Source organism: Terrapene carolina, unplaced genomic scaffold (genome assembly GCF_002925995.2).
Source record: "Terrapene carolina triunguis isolate 2854851 unplaced genomic scaffold, T_m_triunguis-2.0 Scaffold257, whole genome shotgun sequence".
Classification (NCBI taxonomy): Eukaryota; Metazoa; Chordata; order Testudines; family Emydidae; genus Terrapene; species Terrapene triunguis.
The window spans coordinates 59,153-75,057 of NW_020664608.1; the positions used below are offsets into that span (position 1 = coordinate 59,153).

The 15,905-nt window shown below is 45.7% G+C and overlaps 1 protein-coding gene across 1 annotated transcript; it reads right to left on the reverse strand.

The window, feature by feature from the left end:
- Window positions 1-6,744: 6,744 nt before the first annotated feature.
- Window positions 6,745-10,076, reverse strand: LOC113405139 (zinc finger protein 883-like). Its single transcript, XM_029912837.1, has 2 exons — window positions 9,968-10,076; window positions 6,745-9,620 (listed from the first exon to the last, which is right to left on the reverse strand). The coding sequence occupies exon 2, from the start codon at window positions 9,610-9,612 to the stop codon at window positions 7,738-7,740; it is 1,875 nt and encodes a 624-aa protein (XP_029768697.1). The 5' UTR covers window positions 9,613-9,620; window positions 9,968-10,076; the 3' UTR covers window positions 6,745-7,737.
- Between the last annotated feature and the right edge of the window lie 5,829 nt (window positions 10,077-15,905).

A 15,905-nucleotide genomic window follows, 5' to 3' on the forward strand; every position in this document is an offset into this window, starting at 1 on the left:
GCCAGAGTCCATATAGCAGCCCCCAGATGCAGGGCAGTGTGGCCTAGCAGCCAACAGCGGAGGGGGTGTGGCGGCCCAGGTGGGGGGGCCCCTCTGACTCCACCGAGCCCTAACCCAGGGCTTTTAACTAATGGACTGGGCCAGCACTGGGTCAGCGAGGAATGCCACTGGATCACGCTGACCTCACACGGGTAGGAGATACCGAACTTCCTGAAGCTGCAGTCCATGAAGGGACCAAGGGCTCCGGGCTCCTCAGCGCAGGTAACTCCCTGGGATCCTGATGGCAACAGATCTTTGGGCCGGATCTCAGGATCTCTGGCTCCAGCAGGAAAGGGCTGAGACGGCTCCTCAGCTGGAGCCTCGCCCAAAGATCCTCCTTCTCTGGTGGTCAACCCAGCCTGAACCGGGCTGCTCCCTTTTATACTAGCATAGCGCTTGGAGTATGCCTAGTATGGTCTGAGAGGCAGGAACTCCTCCGTCCATAGTGTGGGGTTACCCCAGCCTAGTCCAGAAGGGGTTATGTATGCCTGTGGTGGGGCGGCTGCCTCACCTTCATGCGAGAAGGGGCTAGAATAGGCCAGAGCAGCTGCGCAGGCCGGCAGCCAATCAGGGCCGAGGGTAGAGCTGGCCAATCAGGGCTAGGCTAGGCCCTACATAAAGGCTGCACAGGAGCGCAGGCCTTCAAAGGGTGAAGGTCTGTCTCCTGTGCAAGGAGACTAGCACCTGGGACAGCGCAGTGCTAGGCAGGCTCTGGGGAGCTGAAGGGAACTCCAGCCCGCTACCTGCCAGGCTGCAGGCCCTGAGGGAAGGGCCTAACCGGTGCAAAGGGGCCGAAGGGAAAGTGGCCCAGGGAGAGAGACGCACAAGGGGAGAGGAGGAGGGCAGGAAGGCTGCCGCCAAAGGGTCCCTGGGTTGGGACCCAGTGTGGAGGGTGGGCCTGGGTCCCCCCCTTGCATGTGCATCCAGCCATTGGACATGGCAGTAGCGTACTGCACCAGACCCCTGACACAAAGGAGTGACCAGCGGGAGGTGGTGAGTCCCAACCCCATCACAATGCCCCATCACACAAGACCCCCCCCAAGATGGACCCCAAAAAGCAGTCCGTCTCCTCCCCTCCCAACCTAGAGAAGAAGTCTGCATTGGCCTGGGCCTTACCCAGTCGATGACATACGCAGAAGTCATATGGCTGGAGGGAGAAGTACCAACGCATTATCTGGGGATTTGTCTCCTTCATGCTGTGTAACCATCTGAGGGGTGCATGAGCAGTAATGAATGTGAAGGTGCTGCAAAGTAAATAATAACGTAGGGCATCAAAAGCCCAATTCATGGCCAAAGCCTCTTTCTCAATCATTGAATAATGGGTTTCTCTGGGAAACAACTTATGGCTCAGATACAAAATGGGGTGTTCTTCCCCGTCTACTTCCTGAGACAGGATGGCCCCCAGTCCCCCTTCTGAGGCATTTGGTTTGGAGCTGGAAGTATGAGGACTAAAGAAACTGCTAGCACGGGAGTCAGAGTCTGAAAGGTCTCTTCAGTTTGGTCAGCCCAACGCACTTGCTGGGGCTGGGAGCTCTTAGTCAGGTCGGGTGGGGTGGGGTGTGATTGTAGCCCAAATGGCATTGTGATGAACTGGAAGAGGTCATATGGTGTGGGAAGGGCAGTATTCGCCCGGGAGTTTGGCGTCAGGGGTATCTGCCAATACCCTTTCGTTAAGTCCAGGATCGACAGATATTTGGCTCTCCCTACCTGCTCTAGGAGTTCTTCGATGTGTGGCATCAGGTATGCATCAAACCAGAAGATAGCATTGACCTTTTGGAAACTGATGCAAAATCAGATGTTCCTATCTGGTTTTGGGACCAAGATGATTGGGCTCCACCATTCGCTTCATGATTGTTCAACCACTCCCATCTTGAGCATCTCCTCCAGTTCCTGGCAGACGGCAGTCCACATCTTCCAGGGAAGAGGCCAATGGTCATCCGTCACTCTCTGTCCCAGGGGTGTTGCGATGTGATGGCTTATGACGGTCCGTCCGGGGCGGGTTGACAAGACGTCCGGGAAGTCCTGCAGGAGGTGCTGTAACTGCTCTCATTTTGCTCTTTTCTAGTGGCCCAACAAAATCCATTCTGACACAGTCAAAGGGTATGCCCACCACTGGGATATAAGGGGGCCTCTGGGTAAATCCATAAGTTCAATGACTATTAGCCAGGATGGACAGGGGATGGTGTCCCTAGCCTCTGTTTGCCAGAAGCTGGGAGTGGGTGACGGGATGGATCATTTGATGATTACCTGTTCTGTTCATTCCCTGTGGGGCCCCTGGCACTGGCCACTGTCAGAAGACAGGATACTGGGCTAGATGGACCTTTGGTCTGACCCAGTATGGCCGTTCTTATGGTTATAAACAAACTCCCCGCCCCAAAAGTGGAAGCTGGGAGCAGCACCGAACTCATGACATATCACCCTCAAGCTGTGTTGCAGTTAAGAGCTCTGTCTGGGGCTAGGGCATGCGCTGTGAGCTGACTTCAGGTATGAAACTCAGGGAGGGCTAGAGCCCCTACATGCTCCCCCTAAATGGTGCCCCTGCAGCCAGGAGGAGCAGAAGCAGCCAAAGCAGGGGACCTCTGGTCCTCCCAAGATTGAGACTTTTCTACAGTTTGACTTGACTTTCTGCCATGTACTGACAGACTGTTTGAGCCATCTTCCCGTCTATCTCCCAATCTCTTCTCCTGAGCGTCATTCTTTTTACCCTCTTCTCACCAACCCATCCCCCTGTCTTTTCCGCATCAGTGGCCTTCTCCCTTACCTTCACCTGGGCCCCTCCTGATTAAACCGAACAACACTCTGTGGCACTCACATGCCATTGGCTGCCCTCACACTGTTTACTCTGCTGGTGTGTTCTACCCCTTCCCCATCCTGCGTCTGTCTGCTCCTCATGGCCAGGGCCGTCTTCCTTTTCTGTGTTTGTACATCATCTAGCACAACAGGGGTCTAGTCTGTGACTGGGGCTTCTAGGGCTAAGGGAATAGAAATAACAGCATTTCTCTGAACTGGTGGCACAGATGTCAGTCAGGAATTAGACACAAGTCGGGCTCACAATCTCTGTTAACGGGGGGAGGGATAGCTCAGTGGTTTGAGCATTGGCCTGCTAAACCCAGGGTTATGAGTTCAATCCTTGAGGGGGCCACTTAGGAATCTGGGGCAAAATCAGTACTTGGTCCTGCTAGTGAAGGCAGGGGGCTGGACTTGATGACCTTTCAAGGTCCCTTCAAGTTCTAGGAAATAGGATATCTCCATTAATTTAACTATCTGAGGTGGAGTTTCTAAGCAAAAACCATTACTTATTTTCCTGCACCTCTCACCTTCAACACTGATTGTATTTTACACACATTTGCAGTTCCTACTGAGGAGTGAGTTCAACAAAAAAAACCACAGTTCTATTTTCTCCACATCTCCATGAGTCGGGATAGCTTTCCCCAAATTATTGGATTAGGTAGGAGATGACATCAAACGTAAACTTCTGTAAAGCTGTGACATACCAGGATACCATCCAGACTAATGAGCAGCGGTGTCGCCCCTGCCCCCAAACCCTGGGTGCCTTACAATGCCTTGATGAAATAGATCCCACCTAGGCCACTCACAAATAGCCTTCCAGCATGAAAGACTCACCCTGAGTGTGTGTAAGTGTAGCCTGCCAGCCACACTTGGGTTACACTCTGCCTCTCCCCAGCCTTGGTTATACTGCACGGTGACCCCCCAACACACTCCCAGTCTTCCCCCAGAAATGTATGTCCTGTACTGCCCAGCCCTCTCCTGGACAGCACACAATATTTGGAGACCAATAAACCTTTAAGAGAATAATCTGTCAGTTTATTATTTCAAATAGCGACTCAGAAACTTCAGTTTAAACACACTGGCTTATATAAAACAGAAAAGTTGTTTAATAACTACAAAGAGGGATTTTATGAGAGTACAGGAAATGAGGCATAAAAGTCGTAAATGGTTTCAAGAAAAATAAAGATAAAATGCTTACTAATGTATTCCTAAGAAATTATCTCAGTTTCAAAGCAGATTTTTCTCAGCAGATGCTTCAGTAGTCTTACTGACCAAACTCTTTCGGTCAGGACCCCTCCATCAAAGCTCAATGGTAGTGTCATTTTGTCATCTCCGATGCAGAGAATGCAATGGGTAGGAGAAGCAAGGGATGTTTTGGGGGTATCTGCCCCTTCTTTTTATAGCCCTGTCCCCACTTTGAGAAGCATTTCCAGCTGGGAGCAAGGCTACAGGCAATCTGTGTGGAAGGGAACTCCATACTGTTTTTTTTTGCCCATGCCACCTTTCCTGCCAAAGAATGGGCACTTAGCAGGTAATGGTCCATCAGCCTTCTTTACACCTGGCTGAGGCATCAACTGCCCTTTGTCTCTGAGGAACTGTTTTCACCACTCCCCAGATTTATCTGGGTAGCATTCTAGTAGGCATGATTTCAGCTTGTTTTTATTACTTCACATATAACACTGATATGTGTATTTTGCCATGATATTGTTGATTAGCAAATGATGAATTTTAAATGGTATCCGAGAAGACATGCCTTGTACAAAAATTACTGCATTAATGTGTAGGGTGTGAACACAGGGGTATAGTCTGTCACAAGAGCCTGGGTCACAACTGCCTTGGGAAACAAATACATGGGCCTTTTGCCCAGTTCCTAGTCACTTCCTGTGGAATTCTCTCCCCAGATCATCTGAGACAAGATTGACCTTAAATAATTGAACAACACTGTGATTGTATTCAGTTATTTCAGTTAGTTTCACAATTTGGGGTGTGCTGTTGTTCATCATTTCAGATGGGAGATATAAAAACAGTTAGTAACACGTCCAATAGCTTGCAGTATTATCTCCTGTTGACTGAACTGAACTTGAAGTTTCTCCATGTCATCATGGAAGGGGTAGGGGAAAAGCAAAAATAAAATACGAATTCCCCAATAAAATTCCCCCAAAAATCTAAGCTATAGTCTGGCGAATCAAACTAACATCTGGTTATATGACCAAATGACCCTCAAAAACAAAAACAAACAAACAAACAAAAAAACCATCACAGAGGTATAAGATTCACATAACCAGAAATTAAGTTTCTAATTTCATATAACTAGAAATTCCAGAGCAGGTTAAATGTGATGACTCAGAATCAAGACAAGAGATTCTCCCATTGCATTCTCCTCTGAGCCGTTCAAACCTGCTTCACTCATTACTATTGAATTTTATTTAGGGCTCTCAATTAATCACAGTTAACTCACACGATTAACTCAAAAAAATGAATCGCGATTAATCGCACTGTTAATTGAAATTTATTACATATTTTTGGATATTTTTCTGTATTTTCAAATGTATTGATTTCAATTACAATGCAGAATACAAAGTGTGCACTGCTCACTTTATTATATTATTTTTTATTACAAATATTGGCACTGTAAAAATGATAAACAAAGAAATTGTATTTTTCAATTCACCTCATACAAGTACTGAAGAGCAATCTCTTTATCATGAAAGTGCAACTTACAAATGTAGATTTTTTTTGTTACATAAAGCACTCAAAAAACAAAACAATGTAAAACTTTAGAGCCAACAAGTCCATTCAGTCCTACTTATTGTTCAGCCAATTGACAAGACAAACAAGTTTCTTTACATTTACAAGACATAATGCTGCCTGCTTCTAATTTACATCACCTGAAAGTGAGAACAGGTGTTTGCATGGCACTTTTGTAGCCAGCATTGCAAGGTATTTATGTGCCAGATATGCTAAACATTTGTATGCCCCTTCATGCTTCGGCCACCATTCCAGATGAGATGCTTCCATGCTGATGACGCTCATTCAAACAATGCATTAATTAAATTTGTGACTGAGCTCCTTGGGGGAGAATTGTATGTCTCCTGCTCTGTTTTACCTGCATTCCGCCATATAGTTCATGTTATAGCAATCTTGGATGATGACCCAGCACATGTTGTTCGTTTTAAGAACACTTTCACTTCAGATTTGACAAAACGCTAAGAAGGTACCAGTGGTGAGATTTCTAAAGATAGCTACAGCACTCGACCAAAGTTTTACGAATCTGAAGTGCCTTCCAAAATCGGAGAGGAATGAGGTGTGCAGCATGCTTTCAGAAGTCTTAAAAGAGCAACACTTCAATGCAGAAACTACAGAACTGAACCACCAAAAAAAAAAATCAACTTTCTGCTGGTGGCATCTGATTCTGATGATGAAAATGAATATGTGTTGATCCACACTGCTGTGGATCGTTATCAAGCAGAACCCGTTATTGGCCTGGACGCATGACCTCTGGAAGGATGGTTGAAGCATGAAGGGACATATGCATCTTTAGTGCATCTAGCACGTAAATAGCTTGCGACGCCAGCTACAACAGTGCCATGCAAACACCTGTTGTCACTTTCAGGTGACATTGTAAACAAGAAGCAGGCAGCATTACCTCCTGTAAATGTAAACAAACAAACAAACTGAACAAGAACTAGGACTGAGTAGACTTGTTGGCTCTAAAGTTTTAAATTGGTTTTTTTTAGTGCAATTATTTTTTGTATATAATTTTACATTTGCAAGTTCAACTTTCGTGATAGAGATTGTACTACATTATTTGTATTAGGTGAATTGAAAAATACTATTTATTTTCTATTTATAGAAAATATTTGTAATAAAATAATATAAAGTGAGCACTGTTCCGTTTGTATTCTGTGTGGCAACTGAAATCAATATATTGGCTTTCCCAACAGTTGGAAACTGGGATTTCAACTCCCAGTGATCATGCTGTGTTTGACATCCATTCAAATTCCCCTTGCAAGTCTGTGACACTGTCATCTCAGTTTCGAAAATATTGTTTTATGATCAAAGAAAATAAAATGTGATTCCCAAGCAGAGGGCTGAGAACACTGAATCATAAGACATAATGACAGGTGGAGGTGTAGAAAGTGGAGAAGATAAATTCTATCTGGCTCAAACATAGGAAACATTGCTGGGGTAATTCGGAATGTGAGAATCCCTCCAACTCACCACTTCTTCTTCAGGTGTCTCAGAGGTTGAAATTCCCCCCCCCCCCCATCATCTCTAAACCTGCTCCTTCTCTTTGTTATATTTAAATGTATTTAATATGGAAAAATGGTAGAAAAACTTTCAGCACAACCCAGTGTAATGTGAGAACAACTGGGAATGAGACAATCTGTCCCTAGTATGGGAACCTGGTGACTAACAATTTCTTTGCAGTGGGAGGAAAAGTATAAATGTGATACTCCAAATATGTTTAGACTAGGAAAAGTGATGGAGGTTATGCCAGGTGTTGAGGAAATTTTCTAAATGATCTTGGCCACCATATATGGGGTATTTTTTAATTGAAAAAATACTTGTGTTTTTACATTAGGATAGGTAATTGAAGCTAGCTAACTCCATGGAAAATCCTAGTGGAGTCAAGGCCCATGTAGGCCTCCATGTACCTAGTTGAGGTCACTCCTGGTTCCCCCACCTGGGATTGACTGAAATTCCAGTTGGAGGGACACACTTCCATGACATAGGACAAAGGAGTTGCTGAAAAAGACGGGGGGATTCCCCCCAAGGGAGGGTGAGCTACAAAAGGGAAAAGCACATAACTCAGCTGGGGGAACTGAAAGACCATGGGGACACAAAACTTCTTTTAAGCTCACTATGTGGGAATTAGCAAACGGAAAATAAAATCTTTCCTCAGCTCTAGACAAGGGTTTTATGGTTTTTATCTCCCTTGCAGCTTCTCTGATGATAAACAAAGGCTGAGCTTTGATGGAAGAATTTCCCACACTTGGAGCATTCATAGGATCTCTCTCCCGCGTGGATCCTCTGATGTCTAATAAGGTCAGAGTGCCGAAGGAAGGTTTTCCTGCACTCACAGCATTTATATGGTTTGTCCCCAGTGTGGATCCTCTGATGGCTAGTAAGGGCTGAGCTCTGAGGGAAGGTTTTCCCACACTCTCTGCATTCATAGGGCCTTTCCCGTGTATGGATCCTCTGATGCTTAATAAGGGTTGAGCGCTCAGTGAAAGTTTTCCCACACTCACAGCATTCATAGGGTTTCTTCCCTGTGTGGATCCTCTGATGGTTAATTAAGGCTGAGCTCCAAGCGAAGGTTTTTCCACACTCACAGCATTTATAGGGTTTTTCCCCTGTATGGATCCTCTGATGGTTAATTAAGGCTGAGCTCCGAGCGAAGATTTTCCCACACTCACAGCATTCATAGGGTTTCTCCCCTGTGTGGATCCTCTGATGTCTAATAAGGTGTGAGCGCCGAGCAAAGGTTTTCCCACACTCACAGCATTCATAGGGTTGCTCACCTGTGTGGATCCTCTGATGTCTAATAAGGGCTGAGCTCTGAGGGAAGGTTTTCCTGCACTCATAACATTCATATGGTTTGTCCCCAGTGTGGATCCTCTGATGGGTAACAAGGGCTGAGCGCTGTGTGAAGGTTTTCCCACACTCTCTGCATTCATAGGGCCTTTCCCCTGTATGGATCCTCTGATGGGTAATAAGGGTTGAACGCTCAGTGAATTTCTTTCCACAGTCACAGCATTCATAGGGTTTCTCCCCTGTATGGATCCTCTGATGGTTAATAAAGGCTGAGCTCCGAGCGAAGGTTTTCCCACACTCACAACATTCATAGGGTTTCTCCCCTGTGTGGATCATTTGATGTGTAACAAGGTTTGACCTGGTAGTGAAACTTTTCCCACAGTCAAAGCATTCATAGGGTTTCTCCCCTGTATGGATTCTCTGATGTTTAATAAGGGCAGAGCTCCGAGAGAAAGTTTTCCTGCACTCACAACATTCATAGGGTTTCTCCCCTGTGTGGATCCTGTGATGTTTAATAAGGCTTGCGCGCTCAGTGAAGGTTTTCCCGCACTCACAACATTCATAGGGTTTCTCACCTGTGTGGATCCTCTGATGTCTAATAAGGTCAGAGTGCCAAAGGAAGGTTTTCCTGCACTCACAACATTCATATGGTTTGTCCCCAGTGTGGATCCTCTGATGGCTAATAAGGGCTGAGCTCTGTGGGAAGGTTTTCCCACACTCGCAGCATTCATAGGGTTTCTCCCCTGTGTGGATTCTCCAATGGTAAATAAGGGCTGAGCTCCGAGAAAAAGTTTTCCCGCACTCACAGCATTCATAGGGTTTCTCCCCTGTGTGGATCCTCTGATGTTTAATAAGGTTTGAGCGTTCAGTGAAGGTTTTCCCACACTCACAGCATTCATAGGGTTTCTCCCCTTTATGGATTCTCTCATGTTTAACAAGGTGTGAGCGCCTACTGAACTTTTTCCCACATTCAACACGTGTGTTATTTCTCTCTCCCATGGGGATTCTCTGCTGGGACATGGTTTCCTTGTGGCCTTTGTGAGTTCCCTGATAATTAACAGATTTACCAACTTTCTGCATTGGCTGGTTTCCCTGCTGCTTCTCTGGCCTGTGCTGACTCTCACAGGCTTTTCCCTGCTCACAAGTCCTGGACATACTCCCTTTGCATCTTTGCAATAAAGACCCTTGTGGTTCCACTTCATCGTCTTCCTGCTGAGGATTCTGGTCCATGGTCTCTCTCACCATCCCCTCACCTGCAAGACAGAGAAAGAAAAATCTCAGAAACAGGAATGGAAAAACCAAAAGAACAGCTGGCAATGGAAAAAATTAGGGATTGAATTTCCCCAAACTCTTTCTTAAAGGGGAGAGAGGGGGGATCAATTCTGCATTCAGTTCCTATCCAAACACTTTAGGAGAAGGAAGTTTGGGGAAGGAGATACTGCCAGGAGTTAGTCAGGATGAGTAGGAAGCTGTCAGCAACATCTGCCCTGAGGATATGACACTTGCTGGGAACAAGCGTGAACACAGAGAGCTCACAAGGTCTTTGTTGGGAATCCCAGCTCTTTTCTTCAGGCACTGAGTTGGTTTAATGATCCCTCACCTGTATAGCTGCTTCTCAGGAGCTTTCTTTCCTCTGAGTCCTGGAGATCTGTGGAAAACAACTCTTCCCCTTTTTCCAGCTGGGAGAGGACATCAAGTTGAGAAACTGGAAACCCTGCTAAGGGGAAAGAAGACAAGTGAGATCAGGTGAATTCATGGGACTTTTGTCTCACACACAAAAAGTTCTGTTATTTTAACCCCAGCCCATTTTAAAGCAGTAAAATCCTGGGGCCAGCTCCCCAGGGGCTCAAAGGTTCAGGGCACTCTTCTTATGAGGTATTTAGCTGTGCCCATGTCTACTAGGAACATACTGTGGGGAAAAATCTAGCCAGCCCGATTAGATTAAGCCTTAGATCGACATAGGCCCACCCTGCAGGCCACAAGCCCGATCCAAGCTAAGTGTTGTGCTCCCTGTCAGTGACAGTCAAGGGTTATGACCAGAGGAGGGAGGGGGGCCAGGGAAAGGGAAGGATAAAAAGCCCTAGCAGCAATAATAATAGCGTGTGTGTTTACGGCTGGCGAAATATAATAACCGCTTGTGTGAAGTAATAAGTAAGGTTATACTTAAAAAAACAACCAATCATCCCTCTCGTTTAAGTGCCCCTAAACCCCCCTTTCTCCGAGTGCATAAACTCCCTTTCTGTAAACTGCACCCTGACTGGAACACTTGCATAATAGGCACCCCAAATGAAGCAAGACAATGCCAGTATCAGAAACCACCAAAATGCCCTCCACTCAAATAGCACCCTATTCCGAGAACATTGCGAAAGGGGTGCCGAGAAGGGCAAAAAGACCCTAACTCTCCTATTCTCATAAATAACGTGTAACTTGTAATATGTTTGCGGTTTTCGGCTTTAAAAGGGCAAAGTGTACTCCAGATCGGGGGAGTGGTTTCTAACTGCTACCCCCAACGCGTTGGTATGTATTGCAATAAACGGGCCTCAGGCTTGAGTCTCTGATCAAAATGATGCGTGGGTCACTTTTTCCACATCAATACACAGCCAGACACTCACGAGCAAAAGGGCTCTTAAAACCCAGAGCAGGTAACTCCATGTCGCAGAAAGGGAAGACTCCAGCCAGAGGGGAAGTCCCCCTAGAACTGCTTCATACTGACAGAGAGAGGGCCACAGTCACTGCAGGACAGAGAGAAAGGCCTGAGACCTGACAGCTGAGGGGGGACACTCAGAGAGATGAGGAAGGGCACAGAGAGGCAGCTAGCCCTGCCAATCTCTATGACCCCCCCCACACTCCTTCCTCTAACTGCTCTCACTCTTCCACACCTCCAGGGACCCAAGGAAAAATTTCTTCTTGGGTTCTCGCCTCTCCTCCCATGGCCCACACCCCTCCTTGCTACCAGGTCTCCCAAATTATCTGCTCCCCAACCCTCATCCCATTATCTCAATTGTTCCTTAGTCCTGATTCCCAAGAGCTCCTGCCAGAAATGTGTCCCTTTACTCCCTCCCATTGCAAGCACCCCTATTTCCTGGAGCACCCTCTAACCAGCACCAACCCTTCCAGATCCTTGGTTTCCATTGTGTCCCGTCCTCCACAGCATCCTCCCTACAGCAGCTATTCCATGGCATCCCTACCCCTTACCACTGCTCCCAGCTCGTAGGAGGTCTTTGCCCCAAATGTTCCTCTCCCCGCTCTCTAACACCCTCCCTCCCATTGCCCAGAACCTCCCCATTATTATCATCATTTACTATTCCTGTCACCGTAGCACCTAGTAACGCTATTCATGGACTAGGATCCCATTCTGCTGGACATTCTACAAACAGAAACTGGTCTCTGCACTAAAGATCTGAGAACCAAAGAATAAGAGAAGAGAAAGATGGATACAGACAGACACAGGTGTGACACAGTTTCCTGTGATATCTTGGACCATTCTTATTGAATTAAGTCAAACCTTACTGAATTAAGTTCTCAGTATCCTTGGAGTTTATTTTATTAAAAATATGAATGTGTATGTATTACCATGGGATGGTCTTTAACGTCTCCAGGGAGGTGACCTGGCTAACATAAACCCTAGGAAGTCTTATGAGCTTCAAAAGACTCTTTGAAACAACGTGCTAGACAAATGTAAATGAGATTCCTAGGAAATACTTGGGAGAAGGGGACGGCAACTTCTCATCTCCACCCAAAACCTATGGAAGCTGCACTCTGAGAAGAAACCATTGGCTGCTGATCACCTATGACATGAACACAAGTTCTACTCCTGGGTAACTCTGCACAAAAAATTAAAATTTCTGTACATAATTTAAGATTTTAACAATACAGACAACAAAAAAGATTCGGGAAATGTTTTTTGACAAATAGATTAATTACAAGAAATATTAATACAGAACTCTGAGTAATAATTAATGTAAACTACAATACAGAAATGTCCCCATGTGGCCCTGCACCCCCACTCTGTCACTCCCCTCCCCATGTGTCCCTGAACCCCCACTCCCTTTCAGCCCCTACCCCAGTCTGTCACCCCACTAGCTCTTGAACCCCAGTCTGTGATTTCCCAGCAGCCCCATGTGCCTCACGCTGTCCATCCCCCCATATCCTGTGCCTCCTGACCGGGCTCCATGGGTACGGCACTGTGAGGACCCTAGCCTTTCCTCTTCCCTATCTGCAGCTGGAGCCGCTTGTGCCCAAGAGCGACTGCTCTCTGTACTGGCACCACAGCAGCCCCTGGTGGGCGAACGGTATAACTGCAGCACATCTCTGGCTGAATGTATGTTCTACAGAGAAAAAAAATTCTGTGCGGCACATGAATTCTGCGCACATACAATGGCGCAGAATTCCCCCAGGAGTAAAGTTCAGAGGCCCAAACTAGATAAAAGGGTGACTTACAGATGCACAGGCATGCTTGTTCTGAGCTAACAATCACAGAAAAAACTCTTGGTGGGGTTTGAAGGTCTGTTCCCCTGCCTGAGCCCTTGTTGGGGTTGGGGTGCTCTCAGGTAAGCTTATTAGCATGTGTATAAGTTCCTTTATTGTTTTTAATATGTTCTTTCTGTAATGCTTTTATCCTGAGAATCGTTGTTTGCTGGGAAAGGGCGGTCTGGTAGCTTAACTGGAGGCTGTTACGCTGTTCATAGCCTCTGAGGAAGGAAGGCAAAGCAAGACTGCTGAGAGGATCTGCCTTGCTGGTGAACTCACAGGGTAGGCAGGGAGCTGTGCAGCCTGGAGATACCCCAGTCAGGAGAGAGAGAGAGAGATGTGGGTTTCTACCTGAGAGGTGACGTCTGGGCAGCCTAAGAGTGGGTGCCCTTGCTGGACCACAGAGGGGGAATACAGGTGCAATGGCCATGAATAGTGACAGGGGAATCACAAGGAAACAATAAGACAACATTTGTCACCCTGATAGATAGTGATCTGAGCACACAACCCGCTTAACCACTGTCATGTGTTTGAAAGCTTCATGGAACCGGGGAGTTGTACGGAGGGATGGGAAGGAGGATAACCTGGGAGGTCTCGGGATGTTTATGGGGAGTTCCTCCAAAGAGCAAGGAGCAGCATGGAAGAAAGCACAGAATGACAGAAAAGAAGGGCTGGAAGAGAACTCAAGAAGTTATCAAGTCCAGCCCTCTGTGCTATGACAGGATCAAGCAAACCTAGACCATCCCTCACAGGTGTTTGTCCAACCTGTTTTTTTAAAACTTCCAATGATGAGGAATCCACAACATCCCTTGGAAGCCTATTCCCAAGCATAATTATCCTTACAGTTAGAAAGTTTTTCCTAATATCTAACATAAACTGCAAAGTAAGCTCATTAAGGACCTGGTGGAAGATATCTCTGAGTCATAAGTGATAATTTTTGAAGATGTCTTAAAAGCAGCAGGGCCTGATGAAAGACATCCAAGAAAACTAAAGGAACTGGTTGAACAGAACCATGAGCCATTGGTGATCATCTCTGAGGACTCACAAAGGATGGGAGATATCCCAGAGAACTGGAAAAGGGCAAATAAAGTACCTCTCTATAAAAAGGGAATGAGGACAGTCCAAGGAATTATAGAGCAGTCAGCTTAATTTTGGTAACAGGAAAGATACTGGACCAAATAATCAAACAATCAATTTGTAAATTCTTGAAGTAAATAAGGTGAGAAGCAACTGTCAACTTGGATTTCTCAAGAATAAATAATGTCAAGACAACCTAATATTCTTCGTTGCCAGTTTAACAAGTCTTGTGGATGGGGGGTAGCAGTAGATGTGACATATTTTGACTTTTGGCACATGATCTTATCATAAGCAAACTAGGGAAATAGCCTAGATGAACCTACAATAAAGTGGGTGCACAACTGGTTGGAAAACCACAATCAGAGAGTAGTTGTCAATGGTTCACAGTCAACATGGAAGGGTATTATCCAGTGGGGCCCTTCAATGTAAGCTGAAAAACAGAGGTCTCCAATTTCATTTTGGATCGCCCTGATATGGAACATTGGACTGAACCTATGGACTAATTCTGAAAGAACTCTGTGCAACTCAGAAGCCCACCGTCTCTACTATAAAACTGACCTAAGAATTTTATTCAAGTCTGTATGTATAATGATCTTTTAACCAATACACTCTCTCTCTTCTTTTTTAATAAATCTTAGTTTAGTTATTAAGAATTGGCTGTAAGTGTGTATTTGGGTAAGATCTGAAATATTCATTAACCTGGTGGGTAATGTGTCTGATCCTTTGTGATTGGTAGAACTTTTTTATATGATGAACAAGATTTTCAGTAATCCTCACCATATTTGACTTGGCTGTCTGGGAAAAAGCCCAAGGCTGGGGTGTTTTAAGGGAACTGCCTTTTCTGCTTCTGGGTATCTAGTAAGGTATTGTGGAAGCTGTTTTGTTGCTGGCATGGTACATCTAAGTATCAGAATAACCACCAGCTTTGGGGATCGTCTGCCCCATTCTTTGCAGCTTGCCCTAAGTGAGCAATCTCAGCGTGGCACTCCTGGGACCCTGGTCGCGAGTTTCAATAATGGCATAGAGAGCACACTTATAAAGTTTGCAGAGAACACCAAACTGGGAGGGGCTGCAAGCGCTTTGGAGGACAATATTAGAATTCAAAATGATCCTGGCAAACTGGAAAAATGATCTGAAATGAATGGAATGAAATGCAATAAGGATAAATACAAAGTACTACACTTAAGAAGAAATAATCAACTGCACAACTATAAAATGGGAAAGGACTGCCTAAGGAGGAGTACTGTGGAAAAGGATCTGGGGGTTGTAGTGGATTACAAACTAATTAGGACTCAACAATTTAATACTGTTGCAAAAAACACGAACAACATTCTCGCATGTATAAGCAGGAGTGCTATAACCAAGACACGAGAAGTCATTCTACCACTCTGCTCAGCACTGCTAAGGCCTCAACTGGAATACTGTATCCAGTTCTGGACAAAATACTGTGACAGTGTACCCCATAAGGCTTTATGGGGAGGGGGTGCTTATAAATGTATGTATGACATAACTGGAATATGTTTTGTGCTGCCTGTGCCAGGTAACATATCTCCGTAAAGGTTATGGTCTACTATATCTATTCATCCTATTTGTACATATATATATCATTTTCTACTTGAGGTTAAGAATATGGGCTGTATGCTTGCTTGGTTTCTAAGTAAGCTTTGGGAGGCATTTGGTCAGCTTCTTTAGGAAGGAATTCGCCAGGTTAAGTACCTGATCAGGGAACAATGCATCTTGGAATGCTCCAATCCACATAAGAAGTCTTCCTGGAGACATGCAAGATTCCATGTGGGCAATGGCTTCAGCCTGTAAAGACTGAGTCATGCAGGGACATGTGACTTGTCCAGGTGACTCCAGAACTCCATCTTGGAGCTGGACTTTGCATAGGAGGAAGGAGGGGGGTCTCCTCCCACAAGAGAGAGTCTATTTAACCCTGGGGGAGACCCCTCCATTTTGTCTTCAGCTGGCTAAAGAAGGAGCCTCTCCAC

Bases quoted from the DNA above. Each gene is read 5' to 3' on its own strand.
- LOC113405139 (XM_029912837.1), bottom strand. From the start codon at position 9,612: ATGGTGAGAGAGACCATGGACCAGAATCCTCAGCAGGAAGACGATGAA.